This window comes from Rhinolophus ferrumequinum, chromosome 8 (assembly GCF_004115265.2).
Source record: "Rhinolophus ferrumequinum isolate MPI-CBG mRhiFer1 chromosome 8, mRhiFer1_v1.p, whole genome shotgun sequence".
Classification (NCBI taxonomy): Eukaryota; Metazoa; Chordata; class Mammalia; order Chiroptera; family Rhinolophidae; genus Rhinolophus; species Rhinolophus ferrumequinum.
Window position 1 is genome coordinate 37,150,223 of NC_046291.1, and position 15,173 is coordinate 37,165,395.

General features: G+C 36.1%; 1 protein-coding gene across 2 annotated transcripts in view; it reads left to right on the plus strand.

Annotated features, from left to right (window-relative positions):
- The window catches only part of TMEFF2 (transmembrane protein with EGF like and two follistatin like domains 2), a 231,365-nt gene that overhangs the window by 118,502 nt on the left and 97,690 nt on the right, over positions 1-15,173 (plus strand). For both annotated transcript variants that reach the window (XM_033111301.1, XM_033111300.1), the window contains exon 5: positions 6,454-6,550. In XM_033111301.1, coding sequence (XP_032967192.1) covers positions 6,454-6,550 — 97 coding nt within the window. The remainder of the gene's footprint in view (positions 1-6,453; positions 6,551-15,173) is intronic.

Sequence of the window (15,173 nt, forward strand, 5' to 3'; positions counted from 1 at the left end):
TGATCACAAAATGTCGTAAGTGCTGCTGCCCAGAGCCATCCAATGGAAAGGCGGGGGTCTTCAATACGGGAAGCAGTGCGTGGAACCTCAGTTACAGTGTGTCACAAGTTTCAACTTGTTCAGTGCAGTGAGTTGGGTATGAGCTATGGTTGAGAGAAGGTGTGTTTTAAAGTGTGACATAAATCATGCTCCAACTTGGCAACTTGGCAACGCTCCGTGTCACATATCGCTTCTGGTATATGGCAATTTCTGTCAAATAAAAACATTATGGTGTGTCCTCATCCACCCTATGCACTAGATCTGGCACTATGGGACCTCTGGCTCTTCCCTAAATTGAAAATATCCATGAAAGGTATAAACGTTTTGAATGGATTCAGGACATTGAGGCAACCACAACAGTGCAACTAAAGACACTCACAAAAGAGGACTTCCAGAACTGCTTCAGAAAGTGGCAAGAACAAGAATGTGGGATAAGTATGTTGGAAGCAAGGGGGGATTAATGGCAATGTGTCTTTTACTGTAATAATTTTTTTTAATTGAAACATTAACCATATTGTTTGATCACACCTCTTATACACAAAACAGAGGAAATGGGGGGGACACTTCCCAACTCATATCATGAGACCATTTAGGTAATATATTATAGTACAGTACATGTATTATAGTGTGTGTGTGTATACACACATATATATATACACACATATACACACACACACACACATATATACACATATATATACACACACATATATATATATAATATGTACTGCTGTGTTTCCCCGAAAATAAGACCTAACCGAACAATCAGCTCTAATGCGTCTTTTGGAGCAAATATTAATATAAGACCCGGTCTTATTTTACTATAATATAAGACTGTGTTTTATGTAATATAATACAAGACTGGTCTTATATTAATTTTTGCTCCAAAGGATGCATTAGAGCTGATTGTCTGGCTAGGTCTTATTTTTGAGGAAACACGGTATATATAACTATTATAAATGCTATATGTAGTTATAATAAATACTACTATTATAACACTTAACATTATTATAGTGTATATTGTGTATATACTATTGTGTATAATTGTGAGTTAGCATGATTCATCCCCTGAATTACTTCCAGTAGATCCCCAACCAAGGATCTCTACTGTGAAAGAAAATGGGACTGCCCTTAAGTGGCTATAACTGTTCATTAAGGACCTTCCCGTTGTGTTAGTACGTTTCCTGACTGATGGGAAGTTTTAGTCTGGAAGCTGCTAATCTTGCTAACACTAAAAGGCCCTCTCCCATTAGCAGCTTCTGTGTTGCATTAATAATAAGAAAGTAATAAAGACACCAACCTCAGCTGTTCAGTCTCCCCTGAGGTGAGGACCCAGCTTCCTTCTTATCCCCATGGTCCACTCTAATGGTCTTGTCTGTATTAAAGTAATAAAGTGGATAATAAGTGCTATCTATTTTATCAGAGTTTAAAATTCCTTATTTCTAGAGAGGAACACCTTTTTTTAAAACTTCCAAATATAAAACTATGTCATGAATACTTTTGCAATTGAAGTTAATCTGTTTAATTCATAACTTTTTTAATGTAAGTGTAAATCATCAAGCACAGGAAAAAAAAATCCTTTAGAGAAAATAAATCTCTGTACCTTTCCTGGAAAAACTATAAAACACAGTACTCTCAAAGATGTCTTCTTGTCCTTTTTTAAAAAAAATTCTATCACTAATCAACACAGCAGTAAATTATAAGGAATAAAGACCTTTACTTTTGTAAATACGAAAAACCCTCTTGTTAATAGACAAAGAAGAAATGTTGAGAAAATATCTTATTAAAACAAATAAATAAGGTTGGATTTGTTAGGTTCAGGGTGCATGTTAATAAATTATGCCTTTGTTAAAATTTTATCTTATTAGGGTTCACAAAGATAGGAGCTAATACTATGTTTAATTGCTTATGTTCTTTTTCTATTGAAAATACATGACCTTTTGCAGATGTGCACTTTTTAAAGATCCTCTTCATTTAAACATCTGATTTTAAGTGTATGATCTCCCCATGGAATAAGATTATCTATGCAGTAGTTAGGTTGTTACAATTTTTCATCTATAAGCAGAACTATTTTTGCTTTCAGCTATATACTTTTTTAATTGAGTAAACAATAATCCATCATCTCAAAAATGTTGCTTAAATTCTCATTATTTGGACTCCAAATACTAGAAAAATTTTCCTGATTTACACCACTATTTCTTGATTTTAAGAGGTTAATTTTATAATTAGGTTACATATTGCATATTTTTATGTTTGTGATTTATGGAGAGAAAAATACCAATATCTATAATCATCATCAATGACAATACATATTTTTTAAATGAAATATATGTTCATAACCTACACAGAAGAACTCACTGTAATGGTCTCTGTGTAATATTTATGTAAGGTTCAAAAAATTACTGTACAAACCAATTAACAGCCATTTTCCAAAAATTTATAATCAACATTTTTTTCTTATAAGTACTTAACATCTTGGAAAAAAAGGAGATATATATAATAAGTCAAGGTTGTCCATCTAAGTTTCTTAAATTATAAAAACCTTCAAATGAAAAAATAATCTATAATTTAGAAATGAGAAAATGCTAAGTATTTTTTATAAAGCAGACACTAGATTTTTCCTCTAGGCAGGTAATACTCTAAATCTCTTTTTATTAAATAACTCTTTCATATGGTTTATTTATTAGCCAAGCAATGTTGACAAATCCTCTTGTTTGTTCTGTTTTGTTTGTAAAAAGGAGAAGTGTTCACTACATACCAGCAGGTGGCATATTATTGCTAGAATTGCCCTTAAATTTAGGGAAGAATGGAGTTGAATATTACATTCTTTAAAAATAATTATTTAATTTTTAATTACAGTAGACATACAATATTATATTAGTTTCGATTGTACAACATAGTAGTGATTAGACATTTATATAACTTACAAAGTGATCACCCCGATAAGTCCAGTCCCCATCTGACAACATAGTTATTATCGTATTATTGACTATATTCCCTATGCTGTATTTTACATCCTCATAACTATTTTGTAACTACCAATTTGTACTTCTTAATCCCCTTTCCTTTTTCACCTATCCCCCACAAATCCCCTCCCATCTGGCAACCATCAAACTGTTCTCTGTAACTATGAGTTTCTTTGTATTTTGTTTGTTCATTCGTTGTGTTCTTTAGATTCCACATATCAGTGAAATCATATGGCATTTATATTTCTCTTTCTAACTTACTCCACTCAGCACAATATCCCTTGTATCCATCTATTTTGTTGCACATAGCAAGATTTCATTCTTTTTATGGCTGAGTAATATTCCATTGTATATATGTACCACCTCTTCTTTATCCATTCATCTTTTGATAGACACTCAGGTTGCCTCCATATCTTGACTATTGTAAATAATGCTGCAATGAACATATGGATGCACATGTCCCTTCGAAGTAGTATTTTGGGTTTCTTAGGATAAATACTCAGAAGTGGGATTACTAGGTCCTTCTTTGTCTCTTGTTATAGCCTTTGTTTTAAAGTCTATTTTGTCTGGTATACGTAATGCCACGTCAGCTTTTTTGCTGGTTTGTTTGTTTCTATTTTCATGAACTATCTTTTTTCTCCACTTAATTTCAGTCTGTGTATATTTTTCAATCTGAAGTGAGTCTCTTGTAGGCAGCATATGTAAGGGTTTTCTTTTCTTATCCATTCAGCCACCCTATATCTTTTGATTGGGGCATTTAATCCATTTACATTGAAAGTAAATGTTGGTAGATGTGTAGCTATTGCCATTTTATTATTCATATTTTTAAAAATCTTTCTCCTCCTCCTCTTTCTCCTCCTTCTCCTCCTTCTTCTTCAAGAAGTCCCTTTAATATTTCTTGTAATACTAGAATGGTGGTGATGAACTCCTTTAGCTTTTTCTTGTCTGGGAAGCTCTTTATCTGTCCTTTGATTCTAAATGATAGTTTTGCTAGGTACAGTGATCTTGGTTGTAGGTCTTTACTTTTCATCACTTGGAATATATCATGGCAATCTCTTTCGGCCTACAAAGTTTCTTTTGAGAAATAAACTGATAGTCTCATAGGAGCTCCCTTGTGGTTATATAACTGATTTTCTCCTGCTGCTTTTAGAATCCTATTTTGCCTTTAACCTTTGGTATTTTAATTATGACATGTCTTGAGGTAGGCCTCACTGGGTTCATCTTGTTTGGGACTCTCTGTGCTTTCTGGGCATGTGTATCTATCTCTTTACCAGGTTAGGGAAGTTTTCATCATTGTTTCTTCAAATAGGTTTTGAATTCCTTGCTTTCTTACTTTTCCTTCTGGTACCTTTGTGATGCAAGTGTTGATACACTTAATGTTGTCCCAGAGGCCCCATTAAGCTGTCCTCATTATTATTATTATTTTTGGATTCTTTTTGCTGTTCTGATTGGGTGAGTTTTCTGCTACCCTATCTTCCAAATCACTGATTTGATTCTCTGCTTCATCTAATCTACTGTTGATTCCCTCCAATTCTTTCTTCTTCTTCTTTTTTTTTTTTTTAAAGAAGTTTGATGTCCTTTATTCAAAAGAGAACAATCCATGAATGGGAAAGCACAGTGTGTCACAAGTGTTGGAGCACACTTCCCCTGTTCTTTATTTCAGTTATTGCATACTTTACTTCTGACTGGTTCTTTTTTATGTTTTCTATCTCCATTTCAATGTTTCCTATCACTTTGTTGAAGTTCTCACTGAGATCATTAAACAGCCTTATAACCAGTGTTTTGAACTCTGCATCTGGTAGATCACTTGTCTCCATTTGTTTGGTTCCTTTTTGGAGCTTTGTCCTGTTTTTTTCATTTGGTTGGAACATGTGTCTTTATCTCCCCATTTTGGCTGACTCCCTCTTTTTCTTTGTATGTCTTAGGTAGAGCTGCTAGGTCTCCCAGGCTTAGTAACGTGGCCTTATGTAGTAGGTGTCCTATGGGGCCTGGTGGCACAGTCTCCCTGGTCACCTTAGCCAGGTGCTCCAGGTGTCTCCCTTGTGTGGGCTGTATGTTCTCTCCTGACATAGTGAGCCTTGGTTGTTGTTTGGGAGAGAATGGCCCTCAGGCTGATTGCTTGTAAGGGCTGGCTGTGACAACAGTAGAGGAGTTATTGTACAGGGGCTGACCCTATAGAGCAGGATTCACTTTAGCAGGACTCTGGTGCCTACCCAGTCTGCCCTTTGGGTGTGTAATCTGTGCAGGTGTTTGGGTGGTGCTCTGGTGTGGTCTGAAGCTGGCCACTGGGTATGGGGCCTCTTGAGAGGTGCTCTGTTGCAGGCCAAGTTCAGCTGCTGCCTGTGCCCTGCCCAAGGCCACTTGGCATGAGCTACAAAGTGATCTGCGCATGGTTGCCAACTGTGCTGGGCTTGGAGGTCTAGGAGAGGCTAAGCTGTAAACCGAGGCTGGCTGCTGCTAGTGCTAGGCTTGGGGCTGCTTAGCAGGAGGTACCGGGCACACCCTGGCCAGATACTGCTTGTTTAGGGGTTGTGAACCTTTGAGATTTTAGGAAAATCCACAGCATGAGCCAAGACAGGATGTTTTTATTCAAAAACCACTGGAAGCAGCTTGTGTGGAACCACAAGTTGGGTGGGGAAGGGTCTCAGGGCAGGGCAAAGACTGTTAGCCAGGTTGATGGAGACTGCAATATGGCACCCGCCTGTATTTGCACACTGGGTACAGGGGAGGGCTCAACAAAGGAACAATGGCTTCTGCCAACACTTCTCTCTGTGAGAAAGCTGCCCATCCAGTCCACACTCTGAAGCCAGAGAATTCAGTTTCTCCTTGTATGTCCCTGGAACCTTTTGAGCTGCTGTCCCAGCACTGGAGCTCAGAGCAAGTGAGTCTGTCAGGAATAAGTCCATGTGCAGGCCCATGAAAAGGAGCCTGGGACTCCAGCCACCCTCGCTCTCACTCAGTCACAATCTCCACTAGTTTTCACAGCCAGAAGTTGTGGGAACTTCTCTTCCCATCACTGAAACCCAGAGCTGGGGAGTCTGATGTAGGGCTGGGACCCCTCATTCCTTAGGGGGTACCTCCACAGCATAGATATCCCTCCCAATTTTAAACCATCACCTGTGAGTGTGGAATCAACTTGTTCCAGATCTCTGCCCCTCCTACCATTTCAATGTGGCTTCTTCTGTGTATCCTTAGTTATAGGACTTCTGTTCAGCTAGACATTAGGTGATTCTCAATGATGATTGTTTTTCAGTTGCAATTTTGATGTGGTCATGGAAGGAGGCAAGCACAGCATTTACCTACTCCACCATCTCGATGGGCAAATATGACATTTTTTTGAAGCCCTGATAGCAAACAAGTAGCAGCTTTAATATGGAGTAATTTTAGAGTTGTTGGTATTATACACACTTATCTGAATTCTTTTTGTTTCCTTTTTTCTATCCTACAGTCCATGAAGGCTCAGGAGAAACCAGTCAAAAGGAGACATCCACCTGTGATATTTGCCAGTTTGGCGCAGAATGTGATGAAGACGCTGAGGATGTCTGGTAACATGATTTTATTTATTCTTCTAAACAAAATAATGACAGTAATTAATTTATTTTTACTCCATTAACCATTACATAAAAACGACTTTTTCAGTATTGATTTTTCTTTTCTAATTCCTAAGGGAGTGGAGGTGGGAATTAAATCTATAAAACAGCAAGGAATTTCTGAAGCTGAATTAAAAGTTGGGCCAGCCAAGCAGCTGCCCAGGGCTTTATTTGGTAAGATATAAGAATATATCATTAAGACACCCCAATACTATCAATGTTAAGATATGGAGATATTCACCAGAACATTTTTCATGAAGTATGGTCAAGAAACAACGGACAGTTGTTAATCTGCTTTCTAAGATGGTGGATCTGTGTAATGGCAGATATTTTATTTAAGGGTATGCCTATGCATGCCTGTAGCTGAACTGGAAAGATGGTAGAGCAAGTAATGATCTCTGGGCCACCCTGTAGGATCAACTTCTTTCTTCACTCAAGCAACATTCAGCTTCTCCTGTAAAGATATGCTGAGCAAATAATGAATAATATTCATTATTCTGAATGGGTCCCAAAGTGTTAGCCTTCTAGGGCATTGACATGTGTATATCCTTCCCTGGTCATACTCAAAATGAGTGACTCAGTATTCAGAGGACATCTTTGTGGCATGGTAGTGGAAAGAGGCAGTCTTAAATGTTCTCACCACCAAAAGGAGTGGTAAATCTGTGACTGTGAGGAGGTGTGAGCTAATAGGATGCTGGTAATCATATTGCAATATATAAGTTTATCAAATCAGCACGTTGTACATCTTAAACTTAATACCATGTTATATGTCAATTATATCTCAACAACATTGGAGGGAAGCAATCATGTTGATCAAACTTTTGTGTGTGGAGGGGGCAATTCATCTAAGGGACAAGAACAAAAAAATAAGGCAAGATAATTTTGGCAAGAATGAAACAGTCTGCACTTGAAATACTTTTTTGATGCAGATTTAGTTGAGGATTCCAAACGAGTAAACTGGGGTTCTTAGGGTAAATTAGCTAAGTACTTACAGGTAAACACTGCCGTAGACTAGGTAGGTAAAATAGCCACCCATTAATAAAAGCAGACATCAGTAAAGCTTCCATACCTGTCAAACATTTCTAGCCAATGGGCAGCTAAGAACCAAGTCAGGCAGGCTGTGCACTGGTTTGATCATTTTGAGGTAAATGCACATATGTTTTTTTGAGAACATCCTAGGCATCTTAATGGCTGATGAATGTATGGTTCCCAAACCTGGCTGATTTCCAGAATGAGGGGATGTTTTAAACACACCAATTCTTTAGTTCCCTTCCAAAATCAATTAATTAGAATTTCAGAAAAGTGGAGTTTTAAATTTTACTTATCTAAAACTCTCCAAAATACTGCTCTAAACTAAATGACTCAAAGAATTTTTCTCCTCCCTAAATGCTGTAGGGCTCTGTATAGTCATAGTCATTGTATATTAAAACACACTTACAGAAAATATATTTTTAAAACATTTTATTTTTAATATTTGCTGATGCCTGCATCTATAGTTCAACATTATTTTTAAAGTAATTAGTTCTCTTGCTGTCAATTATTTTACTCTAAAACAATTCACATGGGTCCCTAATTTTTTTCTTAAAAAGTTTTCATTCCCCTACTTTCTCATCTCTTTAATAATCATCTTTAAGTGACATAGTTCCATTTAACAAGTGCAAAAATTTAAGAGATGAGATAATTATAGCAGCTAAAAGTTACTGGTTGCTTACTATGGGCTTGGTCCATTTGTGTGCATTTTTTCTCAGGTCTCTTCAAAATAAGCCTAGGAGTAGATTCCATTCTGATCTCACTTTACAAAGAGGAAACTGAGTTTTAAGGTGTTTAAGTGGTAGGGCCAAGATGAAGATATGAGTAAGTAACTAGAGGGTGTTAGCAATTAAAATAATATTTTCTCTTGTAATGTCTGGAATAATGAGATGGCCAAATTGTGGGCAACTTAGATCCAATGACTCAAGACCTACAGGGTGAGAGCTGGTGACAAGGGAGATGCCTGCAGCAAGCAGTGGCAAAACATTCAGGCAAGCAGTGTCACTCCTGGTATTCTAGCAAAAGGTCGTATCTGTGGTAGGAAGGTAGGCACTACAAGTTGATATGGGCAAGGCTAGTGGCATCAGAAAGATTCATCAGCCATGGCAACTGGAGTTAGACAAAGAAACTCAGTTACAAAGGGAACAAAGAGAAATGCAAGGCAGAAACTCAGTCAGCTAGGAATGGGGTATCAATCAGGGAAATTAATCAGGGACAGATATGGGAGAAACTGAGAGATACTCACTTGCCAAGCTGGTGTAGAAAGCCAAGCCTTGGTTCCAGGGGGCTGGGACAAGTGCCTAGATCTCAGAAATAAATTACAAGGTCAGAATGAAACCAGCCTCAAGGCTGACTGGATGCTAAATCAGTTATCTTTTGGCTAAGGATACTTGTACATCCCCAGCCTAGAGACAAGATTAGTACCAAAATGTGGAATAAGGCTGAACCTCCAGATGGGGCTAAGTGGCCATAGCTGTGAAGATTAGAGGGCTGCAGGGGGCAAGAAGCCAAGAAGATCATTATACTTCCCAGGCAAGAATGAAAAGTTGTTAGCGTTTAAATATAATGTACTTAAAATGCACAACGTAAGCAATAAGGAATGGTGCTGAAATGATAAGCATATTGATTTTCATTTACATAAATACCTTTGTACTTTAATATATTGTATTTTGTTATGACTATGAAGGGCAGATTGGAAAGAGCTGAAGGACACAAGGATAAAGCAATAAATGAAATTAAATAGGCATGGAATAAAAGAGGCTATAAAGTAAGATAGGAAGCAATAGGGGACTGATCTGACTCTCATACACTCAGCTGATTCAGAGGAGCTTTGTTGTGCTATTGATTTTGGATGAAACCATGCCAAGTCCTCTTGAAAACATAAAATACTACATATGCTGTGTGACAACCAAGAGTACAACTCAGTGTTTTAGATTATTTTCTCCTTTGATACCAACTAAACAATTTTATGCATACATATTTCTTCAGCACTGCAGTATGAAGTAATAACAAGGCATGGATAAATACTACTAAGGGATAATGTTATTATTGTATCTGCAATATCAAAACAAAGGTGAAAAATTAACTCATGATCTTTCTTTAACCCTGGCCAATGAAATTAATATTTTACATTTCACCACAAGGACTAAGTCTAGTTATTCAAAGGTCCTCAAGTACTTTCTACACAATGGTAAATCTTTGTTAGAATTAAAAAGTTGGTACACAATCAGCTTTTCTTATTTTCATAGTTACCTGGAAGATTTTTTGAGTTAAGAAGTGAGTCATACTGGACATGAGGAAAAAAATAACAAATAAAATGAAGAGGAGTAAGAAGAGTAAAGGGAAAGGGGAAAAATACTAATTAGAGGGTGTCATTGATAAATCATATCCAATGACAACATTTTAGTGAGTTTATTTTGATAAAACATATGGTTTAGACATATATGCCTCTCACTTATGTGCCATAATTTTATTTAAAAGTTATTTTTCTTGTCTTTTTTTTCTTCTTATGGAAAACATCAAGGCTGTAAAAGTCAGAAAATGGCTAGGTTTTCTTAATAGGGAAGAAAGACCATTACTACAAAAAAAAAAAAAATTCCTCAGTTATAGGTATTTACCTAAGTGTAGGAAAGGATGAATCGCCCAAAAGAGAGAATTAAAAGTTCACATGAAGTGGTCCACACCACAGATATATCAACTCTCATAGTGAGCCCTCCCTTTATTTAGGATGGACCTCAAAAATAATTGGAATGTCTGTGCACAGGGATGTGTGTCCTGTTTATGAGGCAGAGGTTAAGAAGAAACGAAAAGAAGGGCTTAAAAGACTGTGTCTCTTCATATCTAGACTGAAAAAAGTCAAAACTAATACATTTATACATTAAAGAGACTCTCAAATACATCCTGTCAAATATAATTTATAAAGAAAAAGAATGGCTTATAAATAAGTCAAACATAATAAAATTGACTCATTGCAAAGTAATAAAGCCCTGTCTGGTAGGACTGGGAATACCAATTTATGATTTTGGCAAATATTTCTGATACTTGGTTGATTTTAGAAACAGCTTTATGTTCCCTTAATTATCTTACCTGGTAAAGTATTTCAGTAAGTCCAAAGTAGGTCAGCAGTAACTCTTTGCACTGAGAAGTCCTCCTAAGAAGTAATTAGATTAGGACTTTCTGTTGGTCTTGTCAATCAGAAGCAGTTTAGAGTGCTGAGGTAGATATTTGATTTAATATAACAAAAAAGGCATGTTGGTAGCTGGGTCTGGTCATAGAAATGGCTGGGGAGGAAATTGGCTCCATGCCTAACATTTCCATGGTGTCAGGATAGATCAAGCAAGGGAGCACAGGTTTAAGAGCAGATGTAGCTAGGTGACAAATGATATAAACAGACAACTTAGATTATTGTGTGTGTAATAATTTAAAGTATTATGCTTAAATAATGACTTAAGGTATTATGCTTCTTATGTATGCGTTATAGTTCCTATTTCCATTTTAACTTTGCTCTTGTATTATTCTCTGCATGCCACTCAGGCTCCATTAGCAAAATCATATTGGCTTAAATGCTAATAATTCCTCAATAGTCATTCATTTTATCTTCGAAACATTAATAATGCTTCCCAGTTTTAGTGCATAACATCCCTGCTGAACTGCAATGGTGAGAAAGGAGGAAAACAAAGTAGTTGCAGTAAAATGAGTTCATAAGAGAAAAAGAATGAGCATCTATTTTTTTTTCTTTATTTCATTGATGTTCCATAACTGAAACAGGGTGCATGGGGTTTGACATTCCTTTTGTGTCTTTTACAAAGACACTTTAGTTTGAAGTCTTCAACATCTTGCTCCTTTGATCTGAGAAGGCTCCTTGTCACTAGGAAAACTGTGTGTTGCTGGCATCATTCCCACCTTTAATGCATTTTGCACTGTGGAGAATCATGAATATTTGAAACTGGGCAATAGCCACGATGATCCTTGGCGCTAGATTTCACCATACATATAAGCAAATTAGGCATTAGTTCCTGCTGACTTTAGTACATTTGGATTATGAGTTTGATGGGGAAAATTAAGACACCTCTGAGGAAAATATAGAAAATGATTTCTTTTAAAACTACTATGGAACCACAATTGAACAAAAAGATTGTATTGCAATTGGAAAGTTTCCAATTGTCTTCTATCAAGAAAAAAAAGATCAGTTAGTGTTGTATATGGGATGTCTAAAGAAGAGGATGCTGATTAGTCACAAATTTTAGTGAACTAAGAGTTCATTCAGTCTTCCCCCAGGGTGTTTCCCTTTTATTGATTCCCTTGGCTCTCGTGCCTTAGAACTGCAAATGTGGTTACCATAATTAAGACTGGCTTATAACACATGAGTTTGCTCATGGAGGGAATGAAAAACACACACAAAAACAAAAACAGAGAACAGATCTGGTCTAGAAAATCCAAGGTTTTTGTTGGATGTAAGGCTTTATTTAGGAGAAAGCCTTTCCAGTTCCAAGATTCCTGTAGTTGAGATACTGCCTCCCAGGAATTGCCTCTTGCCACCAGCAAGACAACACTCTCTCCTCTGAAAACTGCTGCCATATTTTCTGTTTATATAGATGAATGGAGTCTTAAGAGTAAAAACACCTCTCTTTCCTTCAATGCTTCTATTTGCCCAGAAAATTGTTTTTTTCAGAGAGAGAAGGAATCTATAGCTCTTGATTCAGGGAAACACACATCTTTCCATATCCAGAATTTCAAGGGAAAAATGCTGACATTTTAAACAAATCTATGTCCTGATGTAAACATTTGATTTGACAGTGTTATTTCCATCTTTTATATATTTCTTCACCTATCTTAATCCATAAAAAAAGTTTACTTTTAAAAAAATAGTCGCATAATGAAATGACATTTACAAATACAATTATAAATAGGACTAGTATCTGTAACATGGTCCATACAATGGTCTGTGCCAATAAATGCCATATTTGTGACCCAAACTTCCCTCTTCCAGTAGCTGCCAGTAAATAGTCAAATCTACAAACTACATCTAAACCCTTTGAGATACTTAGAAAGAGATAAATGGATGACAGTGCCACTCAAGTGTATGACAAGCAATTCTCCCCGCCCCCAGAAAAACCCCACAATTAATCCACCCCTCAAAAAAATAGTTATGCTTTGTGAAAGGTATAACTTAAAAAATAAAACTGAAATTTGAAAATAAAACATGGTCTTTAAAACAAAGGCTTACCTCAGATCTTCTGCAATACTGGGCTACTTCAAAAGGAATTGGATTTTCATGTAAGTTCTCAAGAGTCTTGAATTTTTTCTCATAAACTATGCCTCAAATGTCTAACTATCACATAGTGATTAATGAAACTTAATTAGGATGTGATATATACAATCGTAGATCTGCTGTAGAGTACCAAGAAATACAGGAATAAAGTAGTCTAAACTTTAACATGTTTTATATGTTTTAATAATTTTTATTTAGCTTATGCAGTATGAATCATGTAACTTCCATTTTGTATAAAAATAGTGAAATACTACATGAAGGCAAAAGAAATCAGACAAAATAAGTACAGATTGTATTTCTGTCACTAACTTAACATTTTTCATTATTTGTTTTGCTTTTTCCTTGCTTTAAAAAATCTTGCTGTAAAAAAGGAAAGAAAAGAAAGAAAGTCTTGCTGTAAACTATATCCTGCCTTACTTCTCCAGTACTCACTCACCAAATCCTCACTCTCAATTTCCTCTGCAGTTTTCTGGGTCTCAGTTTCTAATATATTCTGAGTAAGGGATTCCTGTCCCTTAGAATCAGGGAGTACATGCTCCATGTTCTAGCATCCTGGTGTAACATCCCAGTCTTGGAGATAAGAACATGAATCTCATTGTAGTTATCAAAATAATGAGAGAACTTTCAAAAGTATATGTTGGGAAATATGTGGCAGGCACCACTGTAATAGTTACATTCATGGAGCCATTTAATCCTCCCAATAATCTTATGATGTTAGACACACTAATTTCATTTTACAAAGAAGGAAACTGAGGCACAGACAGGTTAAGCAAACTGCCCAAAGCCAAACAGTAAGTGGAAGACCTAGGATTTGAACTTCCTGAGACCAACTCCAAAGACCATGCTGGTGATAATGAATCACCATTCATTATCTTCCCATATATTTAATGACATAAATTTTGTGTGTGTGTGTTTGTATGTGTAGTGTGTATTAAGTGTACACACCCATAAACTGTGTATATCTAACAGAATATAAAAGCAAAGATGCTAAGTGCCACTTTGTGATGAAATTCACTACTAACAAGTTCACATTGTCTGTGATGCCCTTGAAGTATTTTCTTTCCCGTTAAGTAACTACACTTTATTTCTTTGAAGACTGTTGTTTTTTACTTGTTTTTTAAGAGATAGTGAATTATTACCTAGGAAGAAAATTAGAGAATATCCTTATTATAACTGTGTGTATCAATTAGGTGGGAAGGTTGTTAACCATGAGGTTTCAGAGAAGAGACATATCTTCACCAAAACCTGGCTATTTTAGCCCCTTCAACTTCAATTTACTTGTTTTGAAATGGCAATAGCAACCCTGATTATGGACCAGCGTAAACATTATTTATACATTATAACAAGTGATAAGTTTCAGATTTTTACCAAGAAAAGGGGTAGATAACACAGCTTTTAGAAACTGGCCATTGTAACACTCCCCCTTTCTCTCATGCTGGTGTGCCATTATCAGCAATATTTCAAAGGGCTACACAAAAGGCAGAGCATTGAGGAACCTCGAAGAACAAGGGCACTGCTCAGTAAGCCATTTGCTAAACAAGGTGGGATTCATTCCTTAATAAATTGGGAATAGTTAATGTGCTACATGCCCCTTTCCAAGTGGCAGAGGACAGTTTATTACAAATGCATATTCTTCCTGCAAGAATAGAAATTAGGAGATATCGAGAAAGAGGGAAGAATCACCAAATTAAATGGCAAATAAATATGGCCCATATGCCACTGGGCTTTAATCCCCATTTAGTGGCAATGCTACATATTTTTATTTAGCACTTAAAAATATGATGTCAAGCCTATTATGTCCCCATCTAATGTATATTTTTGATGGTTACATTAAAATGGAATTTGTTATGGCCTTTTTTGATTTTAAAAGTTGTACATGTTTATCATAGAAATTTGAAGACTAGAAATATAAAAAAAAACTCTATTGAAATGTCATCCCATCATTCCAAAATAATTACTGTAAATTTGGAGGTATATTTTCCTCCCATGTATGTGTGTATGTATGTATGTATTTCTAATGAGTCTAATATTTTACACATCAACAAAGCCTCACTTGAAAATTTTACTTAACCTTGAGGCTGAGTTAGGAGAATGTTATGAATGCTAAACAAATTTATGAATAATATATTTATATTTGAACATAATTTCTGTGGCCCAAATTCTAATTATTCTTTCAGTTTGTTTTTTCCATTTCACAAGAGTAATGAATTTGAGGGTACTGTCTTCACATTTGTGATCTAAAAAATTTACCAAAACCTAAGTCTTCTCTAAGTCTAC